At 36.7% G+C, this 21559-nt stretch overlaps 1 protein-coding gene across 1 annotated transcript in view; it reads right to left on the reverse strand.

Annotated features, from left to right (window-relative positions):
- The window catches only part of THSD7A (thrombospondin type 1 domain containing 7A), a 267196-nt gene that overhangs the window by 115795 nt on the left and 129842 nt on the right, over positions 1 to 21559 (reverse strand). The window contains exon 5 of the mRNA XM_014273675.3: positions 1494 to 2325. Within this exon, the coding sequence (XP_014129150.2) occupies positions 1494 to 2325 (832 nt within the window). The remainder of the gene's footprint in view (positions 1 to 1493; positions 2326 to 21559) is intronic.

Consider the following 21559-nt stretch of genomic DNA (forward strand, 5'->3'; position numbering starts at 1 on the left):
CTTCAGGTGTGTTATCACTGACACATGCATTTTTTCAGCCTTTGCTTATAAACCTTTGAAGATGAAGGTGCCACACATGGCCCAAGCAATTTTCTCCAGAGTCTCACTTTTCCCAGCATTGAGAAGCCCAGCCTCATTCAGCACTGCTGTGATTTGCCCATTATTGTTTTTCCAGTATATCCATAATACAGAGAATAGATTGTTCCATTCTTCCTTTTGATGGCTTGTTACATACTCATAGGCATTTCATTCACATTTCCACCCATATGTCCCTCCTTCAACTAAACAAGCCAAGCATTTCAGTTCTTTCCTGAAACCAGGAAACTCATCATTTTCCTCTTTCACTGCTTGATCATCTCTTGAAAGAATTATACTCAAAAAACAGTTTTCTACACTTGAAAAAAAAAGATATTATTTGGTTTCTAATTGAAAAGGTGGAAGCAATTACGTGTTCTGTGATAGAATGTTTAAATGGCACAACAAAAACTCAAAAAGAAAATACCTTGAAAGAAGTTCCTAAACACTAACATAGCAGCAATGACTGTCAGCCTCATTCAGCAAGATATCCTAGTCATTTCATAGTTGAAGTAAAATTGATTAATCAGGCATTGAACGAGAGGGCAGGAAATAGAATCACATCAAAGAAAGGAAGACTAGACTGAAAGAAGATTTTTTGAGTTGAATAAAAACATTCTGGGGGACAGGAAAGAAATACATGAGCTAGCAAGATAATGCCAGAAAAAACAAATCACAGGTAATACAATTTTAGAAATGCATCCAGAAGCCTGTGGAAAGAATTATCAAAACATCACTGATTGACAGAACTCTTGAAAAGTAAAGTAATGAATCAAGATATGAAAATAAATATCATAAAAAAAAAAACAGGGCAGACAGCATGAAGGTTCAGATGAGAAAGAAATAGAGGAAATACATGGAACAAACAAAGAGGTTTTACAGTCTCCCTTTCAGAAATTTTGCCACAGGAATCAAGAGGGACAAACAATATTTCATGCTCTTATATTTTTAAAAAATACATTGGAATGAGTAGCTGCTGCTTTCTCATGCATCCTTCTCTCTTGTTTTATAGTTTTACTGTAAGTCTGACTCAGTCCAGTTTCCTGTTAGTCTTTGTGCCCATCCTCTACATCACCTATTAGAAAAATGCATGACTTTTTAGAGATCAGACGCCTGCCTGAACTCACAGAAACAAAGCAGACATTTGACATGTATCTTCAACCATTTGGGGGAAATCTATATAACAAAAGAGAGGCTAGGGACTAGCTCAGATTAACACGGCACATGTATATGATGCTTAGTATTGTCACCAGCACAGTTTGCAAGTTTCAGAAAATACTTGAGCTTAATGATGGATGTAGAAGTGGAAATAGCATGAACTTCATTTTGAGATTTGGGTTTATGTAAAAGAATCCATTTATGCACGTTTTACTTTAAACAGATAGAAATTAAAATATGCAAACATAAATAAGGATTACCTCAGAGCAGCAGTTTTCCCATTTTTGTGAGTACACGTGACCTGCCTTGTTTGGTACCCAATTTGTATGTCCCAGTATTTGTTCTCTTGTCTATTCTGTCTGTTACGATTCCTCTTCTTCTTAATTAACTCGCGAGCCTCAGGATCTCGAACCGCCTTTTCTCTGTCCTTTTCCTTGTCTTTGTTCTTCCCTCGTTTCCTCACTTGCCTTATTTGTCTGGAATGGGGCACCGTGCACGCGCTCCACGGTCCCACGTTCAGGCTGTACAGGCTTTCTTCAGCAGCGCACGGGCTGGACCGGCACATCTGGAATTCCGTCAGGTTGGGGCAAGCTGACCCTCCGAACTGCGGTGGAGCCACCACGTGCCGGGTGCGGTGCTGGAGCCCATTGCCGCAGGTCTTGGAGCACTCGGACCAGGGCGAGAACTCGGCCACGATGCAGTCCTGCCGGCACGGGATGAGGCACGCCTGCTCCTGCCGCGGCTTCGGCTCAAAGTACTCGCAGATGACATCCTCAGCTGGAACCCCGTTGGACTTCTGTATGCAGGTGATGTCTCTTGTCTGGATGCCTTCCTCCCCTCTGAGGCACTCCAGGGGCTTCTCGTGGCTGCGGGAGAGGACGGGCCGGCACTGGTTCCAGCCGCCGATCTGCCAGTCGTAGAGCTCCTTGTGCCAGTCACAGACACGGAAACAGCTCTGCTGGTTGTCCGGCCGCTCGGGCTGCTTGCAGTTCGTGGGCAGCGTGGTCCAGCCCTCCACATGGGCACACCACACCGCTCGTGTCTGGATGCCTCCTGGGCCGCACTCATCGCCCATGCATCTCCCCCATGGACCTGGAAAACAAGAGAAGATGCTAACATTGCTCACTCAAGTTATTTCTCTGCCATATTGCAAAAGCAAGCTCTCAGTATTTCCCGTACGTGTAAGAATTTCATCCTTGGAGAAACTCAAACTTTGAGAGTACAAGCATGGGATTACTCTACATCTACATACTCTACATCTTCATTCTCTTCATCTTGTTATGATTAGAGATACATTTCACTTTTTATCCCAGAAACACTGAATATTTAATATTGAATATCCTGAATATCCAACATACACATGAATAAATCACATTAGAGAACAATGAACTAAGCAATCACATTCACAACTTAGTTTTTGCTGCCAAGGTAGGAGCCAAAGCTCTTCCCTTGAAGGCATGAATTCGATTTCTCTTGTCCACTTGAATAATTTTTCCTGTCTGTTTAATTTTTTTCTTCACATTTCTATTGCACTACACTTTTACCTTGATGCCAATTAATATTGTGTTCTCTTCCTTCCATCTTGCATGCAAAAATGAGAACAACTACACAACACATTTTGAAAAACAGTGGTGATTTCAAGTAGGCCACTTCTAGTCTCTCCTTTATTACAACTAAAATAAAAATTAAAATCCAATTAAAAAATGTTCGTTCCACACAATCTGTGATATTATAGAATAGAATAAGCTCTTGAAGACAGAGACATACCAGCTGGTAACTCTCCAAATAACAGTAGCTGTTGAATCACAGAATCATAAAATACAGGGTTGGAAGGAATCTCAAGGATCATCTGGTCCAAACTTTCTCTGCAAAAGCATAGTCTAGACAAGATGGCTCAGCACCCTGTCCAACTGTAACTTAACAGTGTCCAATGCTGAGGAATTTATCACTTCCTTGGGGAGAATATTCCAATTTCTGATTGCTCTCATTGTAAGAGTTTCCTCTTGTGCCCAACTGGAACGTCCCCAGGAGTAATTTACACCTAACTTGTTCCTACCATTTTCTTTAATCTCCAAGGTCTAAGGGTAACTATTTGACATGCAATATGTTGTTATAAAAAATGTCAACAAAAATAAATAAAAGGCTATATCCTTGAAAGACGATGTAGTTTTTCCGCTATAAGAAATTTTCACCCAGTTCAACATGAAATTCACAAGGCAGAGGTTAAAAAACCCTGCATTTTTAAAGGTTTTTTAAGATCTCCCCTCATACACACTGTACATTGACTTACCACATAAGAGCAAAAGAATAAGCAATTCAGAAAAAAACCTGCAACTGTTTATCAAAGAAAACTTGTCTATCATATTGACCACACAGAAGAAATTTCCTCTGACTGAGGAAGTCTCTGTCTTATAAAGAAATTGGGGCCAAGCCACACAATCCTCATTCACCTGAATGACCCCTGTACAAGACTATTTCTGTGAGCAAAGCTGTTGAAGAAGCCAGGCTGAGCCTTTACTACTTTCAAAGCAGGTTAACAGCATAATTTTGGTACTGCACAGGAATAAGTGAAATGAACTATGGCAGATACAAATTATTTACAACATCTTACTGAATGACTTGAAGGAATATGTGGCCACATCTTATTACTGATTCCCACGAGCTTTAAAACTCTCAATGCCTTCCACACAATTTTAATCTGTTTATGCAGCATTAACTTCAGTACCAGTTTGGGAATGGGCTCATGATAGGCTATACATTCAGCCTGTGCTCCTCATTGTCTCTTTTCCAAGTAAACACTGTGGCTGAACAGTTCACTTGTAGTTCTAAAACCCTGAGAATGAGCACTAGCTGGCTGAAAATAGCCATTGCAGCTGGCAGATTCAGCCCATGGAAAATCCCCACATTTTTTGCTAATTAAGTTTGAATTATAGTTGCCAAGAACTATCTAGCTATCCAGAAAAATTAATGCATATTAAATATAAACACATTTCAGTTTCCATTTCAGCAAGACAGTGCTACTTTATCTTTAACTAGTCTTCCACAAATTACATGATATTGCTGTATTTAATTTGGGTGTATTTACACTGAGTTGAAAGATGCCATTTCCTCAAAACACCACTTTGAACACCTGCCATTTTTTAAAAAATAAAGACTGCAGAAAATCTTCAATTAGAGCAGAGATACAAAAAACATTCGTGATTGAAATAAATTGCTCATCTTGCAAACTACGAATTTCTGCCTTACCATGTCATTACACCTTATGCATGGTTTGTGTGTTTAATGAAAAAATCCCTCTTTCTAAAGATCAGGTTTTTACTGTACCCCAGATGAAAAATTTGCCCACTTGGGACTCTATCACATCTCCATTCACCAATAGTCAAAAAATCACATTGTACCTAAAAGACACAGTTGTTTTTACAAAAAACATCAAAACATCTTCAATCCAATTCTAAGGCAGGTTTACACTATTGAAAATTGTAAGAATCTCAGCCTTGATGCACTAAATACTGCCTTTGGAAATGTAAATATGAACGAAAACTCTGTTATGTGACTGCTAACTGGACAAAAAAAAGTTATTTCATTAGATTATAAATATGTTGGTTTTGGAACTGAATACAAAACAATGATGAGATGCACAGACAGACTCATGTAGAACATTGCCTTATTTTGCTCATACTGTGAAGTAGTAGTAGTAGTATTAAATCATTATAGTGAGTAGTATTATAGTATAATCATTATAGTAGTAATATTAAATCATTGTAGGTGAGTACCAACAAGCAACATTTATGCAACCCTTTGAGCAGACTGCTGCTCAGTAATTCTATGTTCATGTGCATATCAACACAGAACTCTTAGTGATGTATCTGACCCTCCCTCTTATCTACATTACGCTGATTTTTAAGTTTAAAGACAAAATAACCCGCTTAGAGAAAAAGACTGCAAGTGAAAAAAAGCTTAAATTTTCACTCTACTCCACACTTCTTTATATTACTATGACAGGTTCTAAAAGGGAACCACAGCTTTGAGGTTGAATATTTGGTTTTTAATGCATGCTCTAATATGTACATGAACAAAAAAAAACCAAACAACTGATACCATTCTTCACGACCAGCTACATTTCCTTTGAGATTATGGAATATACAGAAAAATAAAAACATAAAGAAAAAAGACCTCAACCCTAACACTTCCACACTCAGCAGTCATTAAGAACAAGAGTATCAAGCTGATTTCCAATAAATTAATTTCAAAACACCTATGAATATCCAAGCAATTTCAACGGCTTAATTAATTCATCTTATTTAGGATGAAGGAGAATTGATATTTCATTTCTTTCTTTAGTTTTTTAAAGAATAAAAAATAATAATTTCATGTATTTCTAGCTGTATTATTAGAAACTTGCTTTGACCAAAGTTATACCAAGAAATACCAAATTATTTTTCTTCTGAAAACAATTTCTGTCATCCACATTAACCAATATTCCCATTATTTTTCACTTGTGCATTTTGAAATCTTCAGTTAAGTTACCCACAAGTTACCCACAAGTCACTGTAGTCAACCCCTAGCACATGCTGAGGAATGTTGTTGCTATGCATTTGTATGTGAACATCACAAAAAGAGAGGGAGAGGTTTCTCTCCAATTTTCCTTACAACTACCCATCTCTCTCCCAATTATCAAGAGCCTAAAGTAAGTCACTTCTAACTTAAGTGGCCCCAAAAACATTGCAAGCTCCAGGGTGAGGCATGGTTGTCTTTTGAAATTAATCACAGGAAAACAGGAAAATAAATGTCTCTGAACTGAGTAAAGGGGCTTTGTGACTTTTCCAAAAAATCAAAGACATGAATCCCAAAGTATTGCTAATCCTTTAAAACTTCAGGTTTTTAAAGTTTTGAATGATTCTCAGAAGTATGAGAAAATCACACAGAGGTTACCTGCTCTATGCTTTTTATACTGTATCATTATTATGGGTAGTACATTTACCACTGTGTTTGTAAATATGAAATTTTGGGATAAAATTCATTTCACAGAAACTAAAGTAGCATATATATGCAGCTCAGAATGAAAGAGTTCAGCAGAACACAGTGCAGAGTCTCACTCACCATTACTTAAAGGCTGCAGGAGGTGGGAGGTGGTTGCCCTTTCACAAATTTTCTGCTGATGTTAAGCTCTAGTAACAACAAGAATGTCTTTAGGAAACCTGTCAAGCCTAATCAAGGCTTTACATAATATTTTAATTTGGCCTTTATGAATATTCTTTAGGTTCTCTCCTTCCCAGTGGAGCAGCCTTCACACAGACACTCTGCTGTCCCTGCTGTGTGCTAATCCAGACCTGCCTTGCCAATGGGATGCTCGTGCACTCAAACCATTTCACAATGGGGAAAAAAAGGCTGCTGCTGTGAATGCAAAACAGCTTCTCTTTGGATTTCTTCTAAACATACTTCGATGAACAAATCACACTTTGCCTGTAGTGAGCTGAACTTGTTTCATGAAAATACTATCATTTATCCACTCTTTATTTAATCAGTGTTTCACAAACAGTAGCTACAGAAATAAATAGGAAGCTTGCTTCTTTTTGTTCTGGGAGTTGTCACTGAAGTCTTACTGAGTTTAAAATGTCATCTGTAATTCTTTGTCTTCTAAAGAGATTACTGTAAAATACAATATTAAGATTCCCTCTAAGCTTCTGAAGGATTAAGATTTATTTTTTTAGAGAGCAGGAACATAAGTGAATTAACCATTCATGCAAGTTTTTTCTGAAATTTCAGGGACTGATCACAGTGGAGTTGAAAACTGAAAACTAAACCCCCACTAAAGCACTGACAGTTTTGCAGCTGAGAACAAAGTAAGCTATCATTGTATTTATTGTAGTATATTTAATATAGTAAATTTTAATACTGCTTCAGGTATTAAAATTATCTCTTTTTTAAAAAGAACTTACTTTGAACTCTGATCCAGGACAAATAAGGCTATGTGAAAATCCCTTGAGCTCTTCTCCTCATACAAATACAAAGAAAGACAAAATAATCCCCCAACTATCCTCAAACATGAAACTCCAAACACATCTTAAAGCTCTGAGCAAGACATTACTTGCATTTTTAACAAATGAGGGTTGCACTGATTTGAACTGAACTTTGCTGTACTTTCCGTGAGAATTGGTTTTGACCCATTTTGTGTTACTGGTTTGGTACATGTAAGTAGCATTAACAGTTTAATGCCAGGGAGAGAGACTCAGACTGCACGAGACAATGAGCAGCTTAGTTTTCAGCATTTTGAGAGGATTGTATTTAATGGGACTATTGAGAGACTGATTAGCAAATATCTACTTTTTCTAAGTTCAGAAACAAGCTAACCTTACCTAATATTGGAGACCTCAAATTTCTTTGTACCATGAGAAGGTTCTGAAGAGGGCAAAAAAGGTTAACTGGGTGATACAGGGCTGAGTCAGAAGAACACAAGTATTACAAGATGGAGTTCAATCCTAAGCAGTAAATCTCAAGAGAGGTCAAACAGACACAGATCAAGAAGTATTTGAAGGACTCAGAAAATGACACTGAATGCAAACTGCAGCTCCTGATAGTGGAGCTGGTGAAAGAGCTGGGTGAACAGCAGGTCACTAAGAATACAACAGCTTCAGATTGCCAAAATCACTTGCAGATCTGCTTGGCTGAATTATAATAAGCACATCTGTAACTTGGTACAGTATACCTGTATTATTTATATTTGCTTTACACAAAGGAAAAGCAACCACTGCTGCAACAAAGTATTTACATCACAGGCAGTAGCTAATTGTGGAAGTCTAGACAGGGAACAATCTCACTGATACAGACACACTGCCTGTCACACTGGCAAAAGGTAATACAGCAAAGTGCTGTAATTCTAGATCAATTACTGGCAGCTTCTTTTTTTTTTCTTTTGTTTTTTCTTTTTTAATACAGAGTCTGTCATGCTGCCAACACCACATGCTGGCCGCATTTGGACAGACAGATTCTATAATTTATACTACTGGGAGTGCCAGCACAGTAGAAGAGCACTGATAGACAAAACCTTATTTTTGCATCTTTCCCAGCCATGGCAGGACTCCCTGGGTGCTGTATGACTTGCTGCCTGCTCTGTTTGCCAGCAAATTTTCCCCTCCAGGAGTGCTATGGATCACCTTGACTGCCATTCCTATTTAATGCTTTTGTCTTTCTTGGCTCCTCTTTCAGAGGTGGAAAAGAACGTGCAAGGCAGTGTCTGCATCAAAGAAAAGGGATTTAGGATATAGAAGAGAGATAAAAACAGAAAGGATTCTTAATATAATAAAGCATAATACCTGTGATTCAGAGGAATATAATGAAGTATCAAATATGCCTACAAATTATTTAACTCTTAGATCAAATTTTTTATTTTCCAATAGCAGAAGGAAGAGTGTAAGCCTCAGTGCAATCCAAAGAATTTCAGAATCTGAAGAAAAAGTTTTTGAAATTTTTCAAATTCAATGAAATATTTTAAAATACCACTAAAAAGTAATGTAAATTAAACTAATTTATAAATTGCACATTGTTTCCTTAGCTTTCCAGAGTACTTCAAACAGTGGAATAAAGGCAAATCCAAGCATATCAAAATCAGCCTCTTAGTTATCTTTCTAGGTGTGCACATAATTATTAAGGCGCTTAATAAAATGTGGGCCCTTTTATTTTTATTTTCCTATATTAATATCCATTGTGAAAATATATTCATACATGTTCCTGATACTATTCATGGTATGGTAATTAATATTATCCATCTGTTTTCCAATTTCTCTAAAAATCATGAATGTAACACACATGATACAAACCTAGGAGTAACCATAACATTTTAAATTCTGACATCAAAATCACAGTTATCCAGTGTTTCCCTAACAGCCCTGTCATATTAGAACCTCACAATTACTAGAACCAAATATTTATTTTTCTCCAGCAAAGAGGAAATTAAATTTTGTACATCAGAAAATTGGTGAGTCTAAGACCAGGTTGCATATCCCCTAACAAAAGAGTTGAATGCAACATGATTTCCCAGTGTTGATGTGGTTTCTTGTGCTGTAATTCATGGCAGTTTTAATACCACATTTCACTTGTTAGAGAGGTTATTTGGCTGCTCTGTGGTTTTGTCTGTGCTTTAATATTGTGACAACTATAATAGAAATTTCCTCCTTTTTCCATTTGTTATAAACATAGAGCGGCTAAAAAGTATCTATTTCTACAGTACCAAAAAAAGGAAAGGAAAACAAACATAAAGAAATTAAATTGTCTCAACATTTTTCTCCTCTTTTTAATATAATGGTAGTTCTTCATCTGCCCTAGACAGCCAGGGCTGAGAACCTAATTCAATACTTATATTAAAAAACCCTCAAACACCTTCTTATATTTGCCACTGTTTATTATTTATTTTGTTGCTCTGGCAGTACATATTCAATTTTTAAAATAAACTGCATCAGGATCCGCACTTTTCATAACACATTTCTGCCCCAAGTAATTTGACTGTACAGTGGCGGAACACGCTGGAAATTGCTATCTGCACCGAAGCTATCAAGAGCCTTCAGCTTGCAGGACTAGTGCAACATGTTTTTCTGAAGTATATACTGGCACATAAACAAACATGAAAGGTTGACAGCTCACTGTGCAGAACATTTCTGGCTTTGTGCTGTTGTTATCACCTGGAAAGAAATCCTCTCCTTTAGGCTTATTAAAAACTCAAGCTAATTCCCAAAACATTATTCAGTTTTAAAACAGTTCTTTCTCCAAATTTCTTTAGCACAAATTCCTCTCACTGTTCATTTTCCCTTTACATAGTATAGCAGTAGCAGACAAAATGAATATTAAATGAACACACAAAAGGAATATTTAATTGAAGCAGCATGGTTTAAAGAAAAACAGAGCTTCTATGTTCTACAAAGCAATTACATTGCTTTGAGCTTCTAGTCATGTTGGAATAAATACTTCTGATATTGAATAGAGTTTCTTCTAGCCAACAGTCTGTTTACATATAAAGCTGGTTCATGAATGTTTCTTAGTTTCATTAGAGGTGGTGTTAAACCATCCTAACATATTCCTCCCATTGCTCTCCTTATGTTGCCTCTCTAGTCACGCTGGTGGCTGAAAAGCAGATAATGCTCTTCTGACAAAATGACGATTCTCATACATAGCAAACACTCTTGCAGGCTTTTTAAGATGGATGAAAGGTTTTATTAACCTTTGCTTGTATCTCTGCCACACATGTGTTTTGGTTTTCTTCTGATCATCCCCAGTTGAAAGCTGCTCTGCCTCTCCCCTGTGAGGCAGCTGCACCGAGTCGGGCCAAAGACCCCCCTACCCCAGCAACAAAGAACTGGAGCTTGGAGAAGGTACAGAAATATGGTCAGCAAATATGATGTCTTCCCTGGTACCTTCCCAGCTTCCCATCAATTCCAGCTCACACACCACAGCAGACATGTTGGCACAAAGTTTCTCATATAAATAATACTTATACATGGACATCAGATAAAGAAAATCCATGTGTTCCACCACCTTCTAAGTAAGATCAGTTTTAGAACTCATATGAGAAACTCCTAAATTTACTGTTCTTTTTTCCAAGCTACCAGAATGTAATGATAAAAATGTATAGAAATACCAGAAATTTAATGATAGAAAGCAAATGGAATGAACCTATTTTTTTCATATACAGTAGGCAAAGAAAAATGAAACAAAAACCAATCCCATGAACAGCAGGGCCAATTGCAAGTAAATCCATGAAATCAGCAGTTACTCCCAATTATTATTCAGACTGTAATCATGAGTAAATATTATCATTTTACAATGAAAGCCCTATAATATGTGTAACAAAAAACATCACCATGAATTATTCTTATCTACGTCCCTGTAGACTTTTACAGCTCCATCTCTGTCAGAATCTTATTTTAAGAGATAGGCTACTGAGAAAATCAATTCAGAATCCAATGCCTAGTAAAGAGAAGGATTTCATTTGTATAGATTAAGATGAAGTTTTCTCCTTGGTTTTGAACAAAGATTCACTGTTTTCTTCCTATAAGCATTTTATATTCATTTTATCCACAAATCCGAAAGCAAATTTTAACCAAAACACTGCTGAGACAACAACTCACATAACCTGAAAATCACACTGTCAATGAGTGTTCTCACTAACCATATGAGGAAATGCAGTTTTTTGCACTAATTTAACTAATAGTGGCTTGCCCTCCACTTTTCATCAGAATGAATCCCAACTAAATCTATTGTAAACACACCACTAGTCCTTGCCATGACACTTCAGGCATCAGCAGGTGTTGCAGCACCAATTCCTTGGTAATGTTAGGAGAGTTTATTTTTGTGCAGCCTCATGTAATCTAATGATAATTAGTCATATTGAAGAGTTAACAGAGACTTTAAATCAGATTTAATTTCTATCATAAATAATTTTGCAGTTCAGTTTGTTAAATGCAATTTTCTTTAGTGCACACAGACTGATGCCTCAAAAAAAGAAAAAAAAAAAAAGAGTATTTCTGTTTCAATTTTCATCAAGACCAAGTGAATGCTTTTATTTTTCTGCCTCTGTTTCATTTTCTGCCCTTTGATTTCTTTCCCTTGTTCATCATAGCCTCCTGCTGTGGTGCTGATGGCCAGAAGTGCTAGTTGTGAGGCTGCTGCAACCACAGGGTATGCCTGTCAGCACAGGCCATCATGCTTGTGCCAGCCCAGTGGTTTGTAATTCCAGGCTCTGCTCACATTAGCCAAGGGCAAACAAGTCAAAAACCTCCTCCACTGAGAAATGAAGAAATTCACTTATACAGCTTTTCAGAAACTGGCTACAGCTTTTCAGCTAGGCTACTAGAACCAGAAACCAGAAATTAAACGTAGCATCTTTGCACACTGGCTTGTTTAAAAGGCCAGACTTCCTCCAAGGTATGATGTCAGACAAGGTAGCCAGAGGCTGGTTATAAGAAAACACTACAGTTCAGCTGCTTGAAATCCTAAAGAGATTTAGGTTCTCAGTCCCAGTACTACTAGCCTGCAGGATGATCTATGTGCACCACTTCTGTCACCCTGCACTTCAGCTTCTTCAGTGTAAGGCAAGAACAACAAAATGAATTTTTAAAGCCCATTATAGGTATTAACAAAAAAACTGTGTGCAATAAGTAAATAGCAGTAAGAATACATGTTCTGTCATTTTGTCTCTGGAAGCACACAGTTTACTCAATATCTTTCCCTGGAGTTTTGCTCTAAATCCCAGTTGTGTTGAACAGTGTCTTTTAATAAAAAAGCAAGAAGCCCAGATGATAAACTAATACTTTTTCTTACTCTTGACAGAAATCTTATTCATAGAGCACAGCATGTACACTTCTCATCTGTGTCTTCCCTCTGACTCCTTGGCCACAAGAGAGTTAATACAGATTTTCAAAGATCAAATAAGAAGGTTTCTCATATCTCCGGATTCTTTATAGCATTCTTTGCCACTAATGGAATGAAATAAAATAGCAGATCTGAACTTAATGTATATCACTTAAATAATGCAATGGACCTGTTATCCTTTTGGCTTTCTTCTAATTCATTGGAGCAAAGAAAACTTAATGAAATTGCATATACACAAAATTATGCAAAGGGTCAAATGTATATAATTATCTTTATTTATCTTTAAATATTTCATTATTTAAATTGCCTCATTGTTGGGCTGAAATAACAATTCAGTCATAACTCTTCTGAAGTGCACTAAGACTTTATGTCTTGCTGAGATACATTCTCCCAAGCATATCCTCTGTTCATTTATTATTCATTATCATCTGCATTTTGCCAAATTCCTTTGAAACCCCTTTTCCATTTAAAATGGCAACTTTTTCATAAAACTGTGGTGCATTCATCATACAGACATGGTACTCAAAACTCTGTGAATGCGAGGCAACTAAGTCTTGTGGATATGCCAAATATACAGGTGCCATTGTATATCAGAGAAGAATAGATCTATATTAGTTTTGAAGAAATCTCATCAGGACCATATGACACCTGTCACTGCAATGTATGCAAAATAAGCAATGTCTTCATCTGACTGCCCTGCAATCAATCATTTTTGTTCAGACCTAACTGGGAGAAATAATTATTTCAAGAAAGTGACTATTACTTAGTCACTTATTTCCATCTGGCAAATGTGTTGCAAAATTGTATTAAATAAGTGGCTTTGTCTATTTTTATTATATTAGAAATATACCTAAAAAACTCCTTTGTGTAAGTACTTTTCTCAATTTTGGTTTTAAAAATAAGTAATATGAAATATTAGTGTAGGCAGAGTATATCATAACATTGACTTTTGAAGAGAAATTCCCATTAATCACAGCAGGGGCTGCTACTTAAAAATACATGAACTTGAGCTGATGTTATCACACTGATCTATCACAAGAACCCAAGATGTCCTATTTAAAATGCAATGAATCACTGTTACAGAAAAATTAAATGTACACATGTATTTTAAGGACTGCACTTGAAGAATACTCTCAGAAATATCTAGAAGACATCTTAAAATTCCTCTCACCCATCAAAGAAACAGAAACACAGCACCTAACCTTTGCTTTAGTCTTTTCTCCTAGCATAAAACCCGCTTACCTTTCCTCTGCCAGTACTACCTTTGAATTTTAGTTACTTCACAAAGGTTATTTTATAAGTAACAGCAGAATCTTTTAGCAAACGCTCAAAGATTTTTTGCTATTCCTCTTGGCAGGATATGTTTTTCTTTAGCATCATTTTAAACCTTCTGTAAACTTGGAAGGATTTATTTGATTACTATATTGGGAAACTTCCCAGTTAAGAGAAGGTGAGAGGCAAAGAATGTATTAGGAGACCTCACACATGCAAAGCTACACAGTATCAGGGCAAACTGCATGTTTGTCTCCAGAAAGGCAAAAACAAAAAATTAATTTCTGTATTTTCTAATAATCTGCTACTTTGAAAACTGTGCTAAAGCAGAGAATTTAGCAGTGAGGAATGTCATTGATTACTCCTCTGGTACCACTTTCTGTCACTACTATTCTCCTGTTAGATCCTCATTCAGCATTCCAGAAACCTTAGATTTTCATCAGACATTGTTAAAGTAAAATTTCACACAATATGTACCATGAGGTAGTAATCAGATATTTACCAAGGAAATTCCTTCAGCTTTAATTTTTGAAAGAAAAAAATTTTTAAAAAGTTCTATCAACACGTAGGTCTGGCAGAATTCTAGTGGAGATTAAAAAAAAAAAAAACTCTACAGGAAAGAGAAATTCTTCCAGAGAATTTAGCATAAAGTAAAGCATAATAGGCAGTTATAACTGCTATTAAAATAAGTAGAGAGAGGGAGAAACGAAATAATCCTTCTGTTTCTGCTCTTCCAGAAAGCCAGCCACAATTCTAGAAGGTCATCCAGCTGACCTTCTAGATAAACCACACAGTATTTCTTCTACCAAGTACACCTCTAAGTGAAAGGCATGCAAATGCAAGTAATATTCATATTACTACAAGACTTTTAAAGGCTCCCATTATACTTAACAAAGAATGTTTTAAATCTGATCTTGACTGTTGCCAAATTCTCACAGTCAGCAGAAACTTAGAGACCATTTCATCAACTGCTGAGATAAAACTTGGCAGTACTTAATGTTCCACAAAATAGGAAGGTCGGAAGGAAGAGTGCAAAGAGGATGGAGCCAGGCTCCTTTCAGTGGTACCCAGTGACAGGACCAGAAGCAACAGGCACCACCTGAAACACGGGGGTTCCCCCTGGACATTAGAAGACAAGTTTTGGGTGGAATAGAGTTCATTTCCTTCCAAGTTCATAGTAGTTTACACGGGGTTATGTTTTGCATTTGTGCTGAAAATAGTGCTGATAATCTAGAGATGTTTTCATTATTACTGAACAGTGTTTACACAGAGTCAAAGCCTTTTCTGCTCATTATACCACCCTACCAGCAAAGAGACTGGAAGTGCACAAGTTGTTGGGTGGGAAGACAATAAACTCTTTTATTGTGAGGGGGACTGAGCACCAGAACAGGCTGCCCAGAGATGACAAGAGAGTCTCCATCCTTAGAGATACCGAAAAGCTGTCCTGAACAGCTGACCTTATGTAGCCCCGCTTGAGCAGGATATTTGGACAATGTGACCTCTGCTGCTCCCTTCCAACCTCACCTGTTCTGTGATTCTGAGAAACACACATATTGAAACACCCAATTTGAAACTCGGAAGTCACAAAAGCACCATTTGGTCATGTATTTTCCAGAATCTCTTCAATTTTCTAACTTCACTATGTCAAAGGTTAAAGCATCATACCAAGTCTTAAAGACATTAATGCATTTGTGAAAGCAGACAGCAAGAAAGTGCTCTCTGTTAAGGTTTGGAATCCATGAATCATTGGCCTTTTTATAAAGTCTGTACCTTTCTAGGAATGGCTATTTAATTCCATGCCACAGAGTCTTTATCAGAAAGCTGACAGGAAGAACAATTTGTTATGAAAACAATTCACAGAATTTAATAATAGACAATTAGCATAAACTTAAATGCGCAACACGTACTCACATTTCATTAAATATTAACTACATCAGAAACTAATTCATAAATGTTTTTTGTAATTATTACATGCAGTTGAGTAGAGAAAGAAATGTGACATATACAAAATGGCAGAAAAGAAATTAAAATTATACATTGAAAAATACTAATAATGCACTTTCTATGGATTACCACAAATGCTAAATTTCATAGTTTAAGCTTCATTAAGCAATGTATACTTCTATTCTTTCTAAAAAGCCCTCCAGTACTTCAAAGTATTAGACAAATAATAATTTTCTAAATAGTGAAGGATCAGTCCTTTTGCAACTTGATTTAAGAGAGAAAATCATTGAGATAATAATTTTCCACAGAATTCAGTCCATCAAAACTGCTGAAATTATGCTATGCTATCCGGTCAATCAAATTTCTAGGTAGGTAAATAGTTTACATCACATTGTTCAATTTTGCTAGTGACTGATTATACCTGAATGCCTTGTGCAACTTAAAACAGAACTTCAATAAAGAGAGAAAGTCCAAGAGTGTCCTTTTATGGTATAATAATATTCTATTAAAGGCCATTCCAGAAAGCAACACTACCTTAGTGGGAAGCTATTGTTGCACATCCCAAGAAGTCTCACTAAGCTAAATAACAAATCCTGTCCTTTTAAAAGACTGAGATAACATTATACCACTTCAGCACAGCTCCTTTGGCTACATCACTTAGGAAATTAGAAATGTCATTCTCTATTTTAATTCACCTTCAGGAGAGAAGGTTAACTCATTGGCAAGGAAATTTTAACAGGCCAGATCTTTCAAAATCAATAATGGACTGCACTGGAGATATCTTTCCAAAGGGATAACTTCAATTAAAACAGCCCTCACCAGAGATAATGAGTAGAGAAGGAAGGTTAGTGTTGGACAAAGAAACACTGGCCCCCTTGCCAAGTAAGTGATGCAAAGATACTTATCAGCCTGAATTATGCAGAAATATCTTCAAAAGGCCCTGAAAAACAGAAAGGTCATGTTGTCTCAAGGAGATTCTCTGCAAAAGGGTAAGAGTGGAATGAGAACCTTTCCTAATAATTTTTAAAAACTTATCAACATCAAAATGTTCACTGGGCTCAGAAACAAAGAAAAACCCTATTATGGGAATTTCAATGTCACAAAGGATGTCGACAGTGATCGTATGGCCACTGTTTATTTTTCTGGAGAATGTACAATCGGTAATTATACATCCAGGCTACATTAGCAGTCATAAAATCTCCCTCACCTTCTTCAGATGAACTATGGAAAAAGCAATGTGTTCAAGCAGGGACACATCTGAATTCCACTTAAGTCTCTATCATAATGTAAAATTTGACTCAATTCCAATTTTACTGGAAAATTCGAGCAGTTCTTGCTTCCTTTTAAAATATAAAATTTATGATTGGATAACAACAACTGCCTCATGGGGAAGTATAAGAAAACAATTATAAATCAAATGCAGGAGCCTAAATTTGTCTATCTTGACCTCATTATTGAATTTTCAATTCCAGTGCATTTTCATCCCTCTTCTTACTTTATAATAGCACTATGTAGGATGCTTCTTTTCCTTGAAGTGAAAAATAGCCACAGTCATCTAGACAATGGTCACACTTTAAGAAGGGCACATTTATTTGTTCAACAGCAGGTTATTGCAAGCAAAGGAAAGCTCAACCCTGTATGAGATGAAACACTGAAAGAAACAAAAGTCAGCTGGGTAGCAAAGAGAATAAAATATACTCCCAACCATGGGAATCTTATTATTATATGCAAATCACAGCATCTTTTTAATTAGCAAGTTCTGCATTTTTCCTTCCAGTTTAGATCTTTAAAGGCAATGGAGATATTCCAGAAAAGGAGGTTATAGCAATAAGAAACCTGACTTCATGCCAGTCAAACAGAATTTCAGTTTAGCATAGGACCATGTATATCTATCTTATCAGGCAGGGCATTGTAAAATAGAAAAGGAACTCAAATCAGAAAGGAGACTTCTTTCTTTCAACCATTCAAACAAACCATCAGAAAGACAGAACTCTCTCCCTAGAAACTTTGAAAATGAAACTAGATGCTGCCCTGGAAGATGAATTCCATTACTTATGATAATTTTGATTTTCTAAGATCCAAACACACCTGACCTTACTGTGTCAGATGTTGTGTGATTCCAGAGACCTGGAGTGTCCAGGTGCTACTCCACAGAGCTCACAGGCTGGACTGGGCTCAGGGGATACACTGGCTACATTGAGATATGTACAATGCACATGCAGAATAAACAACTTGATGACTGTGTGTTAGTTGGACTAATGTTTTTCTTTGATTAATTGCTCTACTGGGCTTCCCTGGGAAAGTTTATGTCAAAAAAAAAAAAAGGGAAAACTGTAGAGAAGAGCCAATAAGAAGTGTGAGTGGAACTTAGGTACTGCAACAATAAGAAAGGCAAGAAGAAATGTCTCAACAGTCAACTAGAAAAGGAAAAGAAATAAAAACAGTGGATTTCACAAACAAAACCCACCTAATTTAGTTATTTGTGAAGCTGCTACTGCAGGTAGCAGGTCTTCAACTGTCTCAAAATCTACTTGCACGAATTTTTAATCATTTTCAAAACAGATAGTAATTGTGCAATCCACATAAATTAGTGCAGTATTTTGCTGCAGAACACCTAAAGACATTCACACAAGCATTTGCCCACTTAGCCCTGACCCCCTGCTTGCAGACAGCCCAGCCTGAGCAGGGCTGGCAGCGCAGGCACACTGCCCACCCCCAGCCCAGCAGGGCAGGGGGAATGCTGCTCACACCCCTGATGTGAGATTGACTTCCTCCAGTCACACCGGCATTGCTGCAGCCAAGGGGCATCCTGGCCTGACCCACAGGCAAAAGGCATTTGCACAAGTGGCTGTTGCTGCCAGATGGCCCATACTCCAAGCACCCCTGGCAGTTTGCCACAGCCATGGCATCTCTTATGACCCCATGTTAGCTGTTGGTGATTAGGTGAGTGGCCATATGGGTGCCATGCTGCTCATCTTTCCTACTGCCTCCTTAAAGCCATGCTTTATAAGGTCTTGTCAGCTCCCATCACTATTTGAACCACAGCACCTCACCATGCATTCAAATTGCAAAACACCTGTTGCAAGTCCAGAATTAAATTTAAGTTAGGTGCTAACCCAGAGTAAAAATACCATTACTAGATCAGGAAGCATTTTTCCAGAATAAATTAATTTGAAGCAGTCTATTAATATTATTCAAATAATCTGTTATGGTTCTATGTTAACAGAGTAAAATATGACATAAAAAGCTGTTTGAAACATGCTAGTGGGTGAACTTGTTTTCTTGCCTTTTAAGGAAAAGTAAAATAAAACACATGCTGTCTACAAACCAGTATTAATTTAAAGCTGCAGAGAGCACCAGTTTATGAAGCAACTAAGTATACTGATTCATAAATTTGAACTAAATTTATTTAGATCAGTAGCTCTTATTGAACCTATATTTTGATTTTTAAATAAGGATATATACATTACAGTGAGAGATTTGAAAAAACCCAGCTCTTCTAGTGCTTTGCTTTTTCAATAATTCAAACACTAATAGCTAAAATCCAACAATAGAAGTTCAGACAGTGATTCTATTACTCCCTTGGTGGCCTTTAAGACCTTGGTTTCAGTCACTAATCACAACACTAAAAGACCTTTCTCTATTATTAGGAATTAGGAATATCAGGTTTCATACTTTCTCTGAAAGAAATGGAACACTTATCCAAGTAAATTTAGTATTATTTGCATGTTTCACTTCAAATGCTCTTTATAGCCAACAGGATTTTCACTTTCAACATCTACACAGGTCAACTGTGTTATGCAACCCGCAGACCAGAAATAAGAAAAAGTCTCAAAGCCAATGCAAGAGATTTCCTATAAAATTACCCTAGGTTTTCTTTAGATAATAAAAATTATCTGGAATGGTTTGTAATAAAATTATTCTTCTAATTATTCTTCAGCTTCTTTTTGTTTCTCTGAAACTTTCCAAATGTAAAGGTTTGAAAACAGAAGAATAATTACAGATGTTTCTCTAACAGGGGATGTCCATATTTCTGTTGTGCTGCAAAAACCATCAGGCTGATGTCTTGATTTTGGTTTGCAAGAAACATTTGCAAAGCATAAAACACCTGAAAAGCTTAGAAAGATGGACCCATTGTCATCACATAAAACCCTTGAAGTTTCAAGAACAAAATAAGGACGTTTCCCTCCCCACCCCATTATTCAGATACATACTCTTTTATCAGATGGCACAAAGCATTCCCAATAAATGTACTGCATGATTTAAAAGAAATCTATTAAGAATAACTCAGTCCTAACTGAGGCCTTACATCAACATTTCAATATAAATGGCATATATATCCCCTCTTTTGGACATTAAAGGGTTGATTTCTACCACACATATAACAGTAGCAAGGGAGGAAGGCTGTTTCTGTTACTTTGTGGTACCCATCTGTTCAATACATGCAGTCTATTCCTATTCAACAATGCTTACTTATTCCTGGTATTACTCTAGCCTTTAATGAGGTTTTAATACATATGGACCTCCTAGGGTTTTACTGAAAACATGGTGAACGCTACAGGGAATTATTTTAAAAATGGGAATGAAAGTGTTTTGGGGCTGTAGTGTTTGGAAACACTGAGATTGCAGGTTGGCACTTTTGATGGCGAGCAAAAAAAATTACTTGCCCAGAAACAACGATGTTGTCCTGAAAAACACAAAATTATTTTAACTTTCTCACATCAACTGGAAGCAATGGAAAAAGGTACAGCTGCACATGAAAAAAAAAAAATCTGTATTCTGCAACACTGTGAACTAAGAATTTATTACTTCTAACAGCACAGCACAGAACTGGATCCCTAAAAATTTGCTTCACCACACAGAATTTCACATTCTGGGTTTTCACAAGGGCTTTCACATTCCAGCTCGGTGCATTTTTGGTTCATGTGAAATACACAACACATTTCTCTGACACTGCATTATGTGTCAGAACTACTTTCAAAGTCACAATAATACAATAAAAGTTTCCGTGATTCATGCATATTGAGAACAAACATTTCAAAAGACATTTCATCTTTTTAATGGCATTTTCAGTTGGTTAAAAAGATTATTTTCTCAATCAAAGAGAATTCCATTAATATATTTCAGATGAAGCACAAGACCACAGCTACAATCCATTGGCTGCAACCATCAAAGCCTCACAGGAGCACACACACATATACATGTATGTATATGTGTGCGGGTATATATATATATATATATAAATAAATATATAAATATACACACATACATGTATATATGTATGTGTGTGTGTATATATATATAAATATATATATATATATATATGCACACATATATAACTAACAATTTTACAGTCTAGTTTGCTTTGGTCTGTATATTTCAAGAGGTCCAAGATGCTGAATGATTAATACCCACACAGGGAATGTTTTCTTAATTTGAAATCACATGCTTGAGGAATTTTAGAAATCAACTACAAGATACATTTTTTTTCCCCCCAGTAGTTCATGGAAGAGATGGACAAAATAGATAGGTCAGTCACATTCTCAGAAGTTAATCCAAAGCCAATAAGTACACCACCATCTTAAATGTACAACTGCATTCATAGTGTGACAAAATGGAATCTCTTGATTGATTTTCAAGATGAAAAATGATCCAATAAGCCTTTTTCTCCTCTACACACATTCCTGCACCACCTAATGCTGTCAAAAGACCAGTGGCTTCAGTGTTCACATAATGTTCCTACTGAGGC

This window comes from Zonotrichia albicollis, chromosome 1 (assembly GCF_047830755.1).
Source record: "Zonotrichia albicollis isolate bZonAlb1 chromosome 1, bZonAlb1.hap1, whole genome shotgun sequence".
In the NCBI taxonomy this organism is placed as follows: Eukaryota; Metazoa; Chordata; class Aves; order Passeriformes; family Passerellidae; genus Zonotrichia; species Zonotrichia albicollis.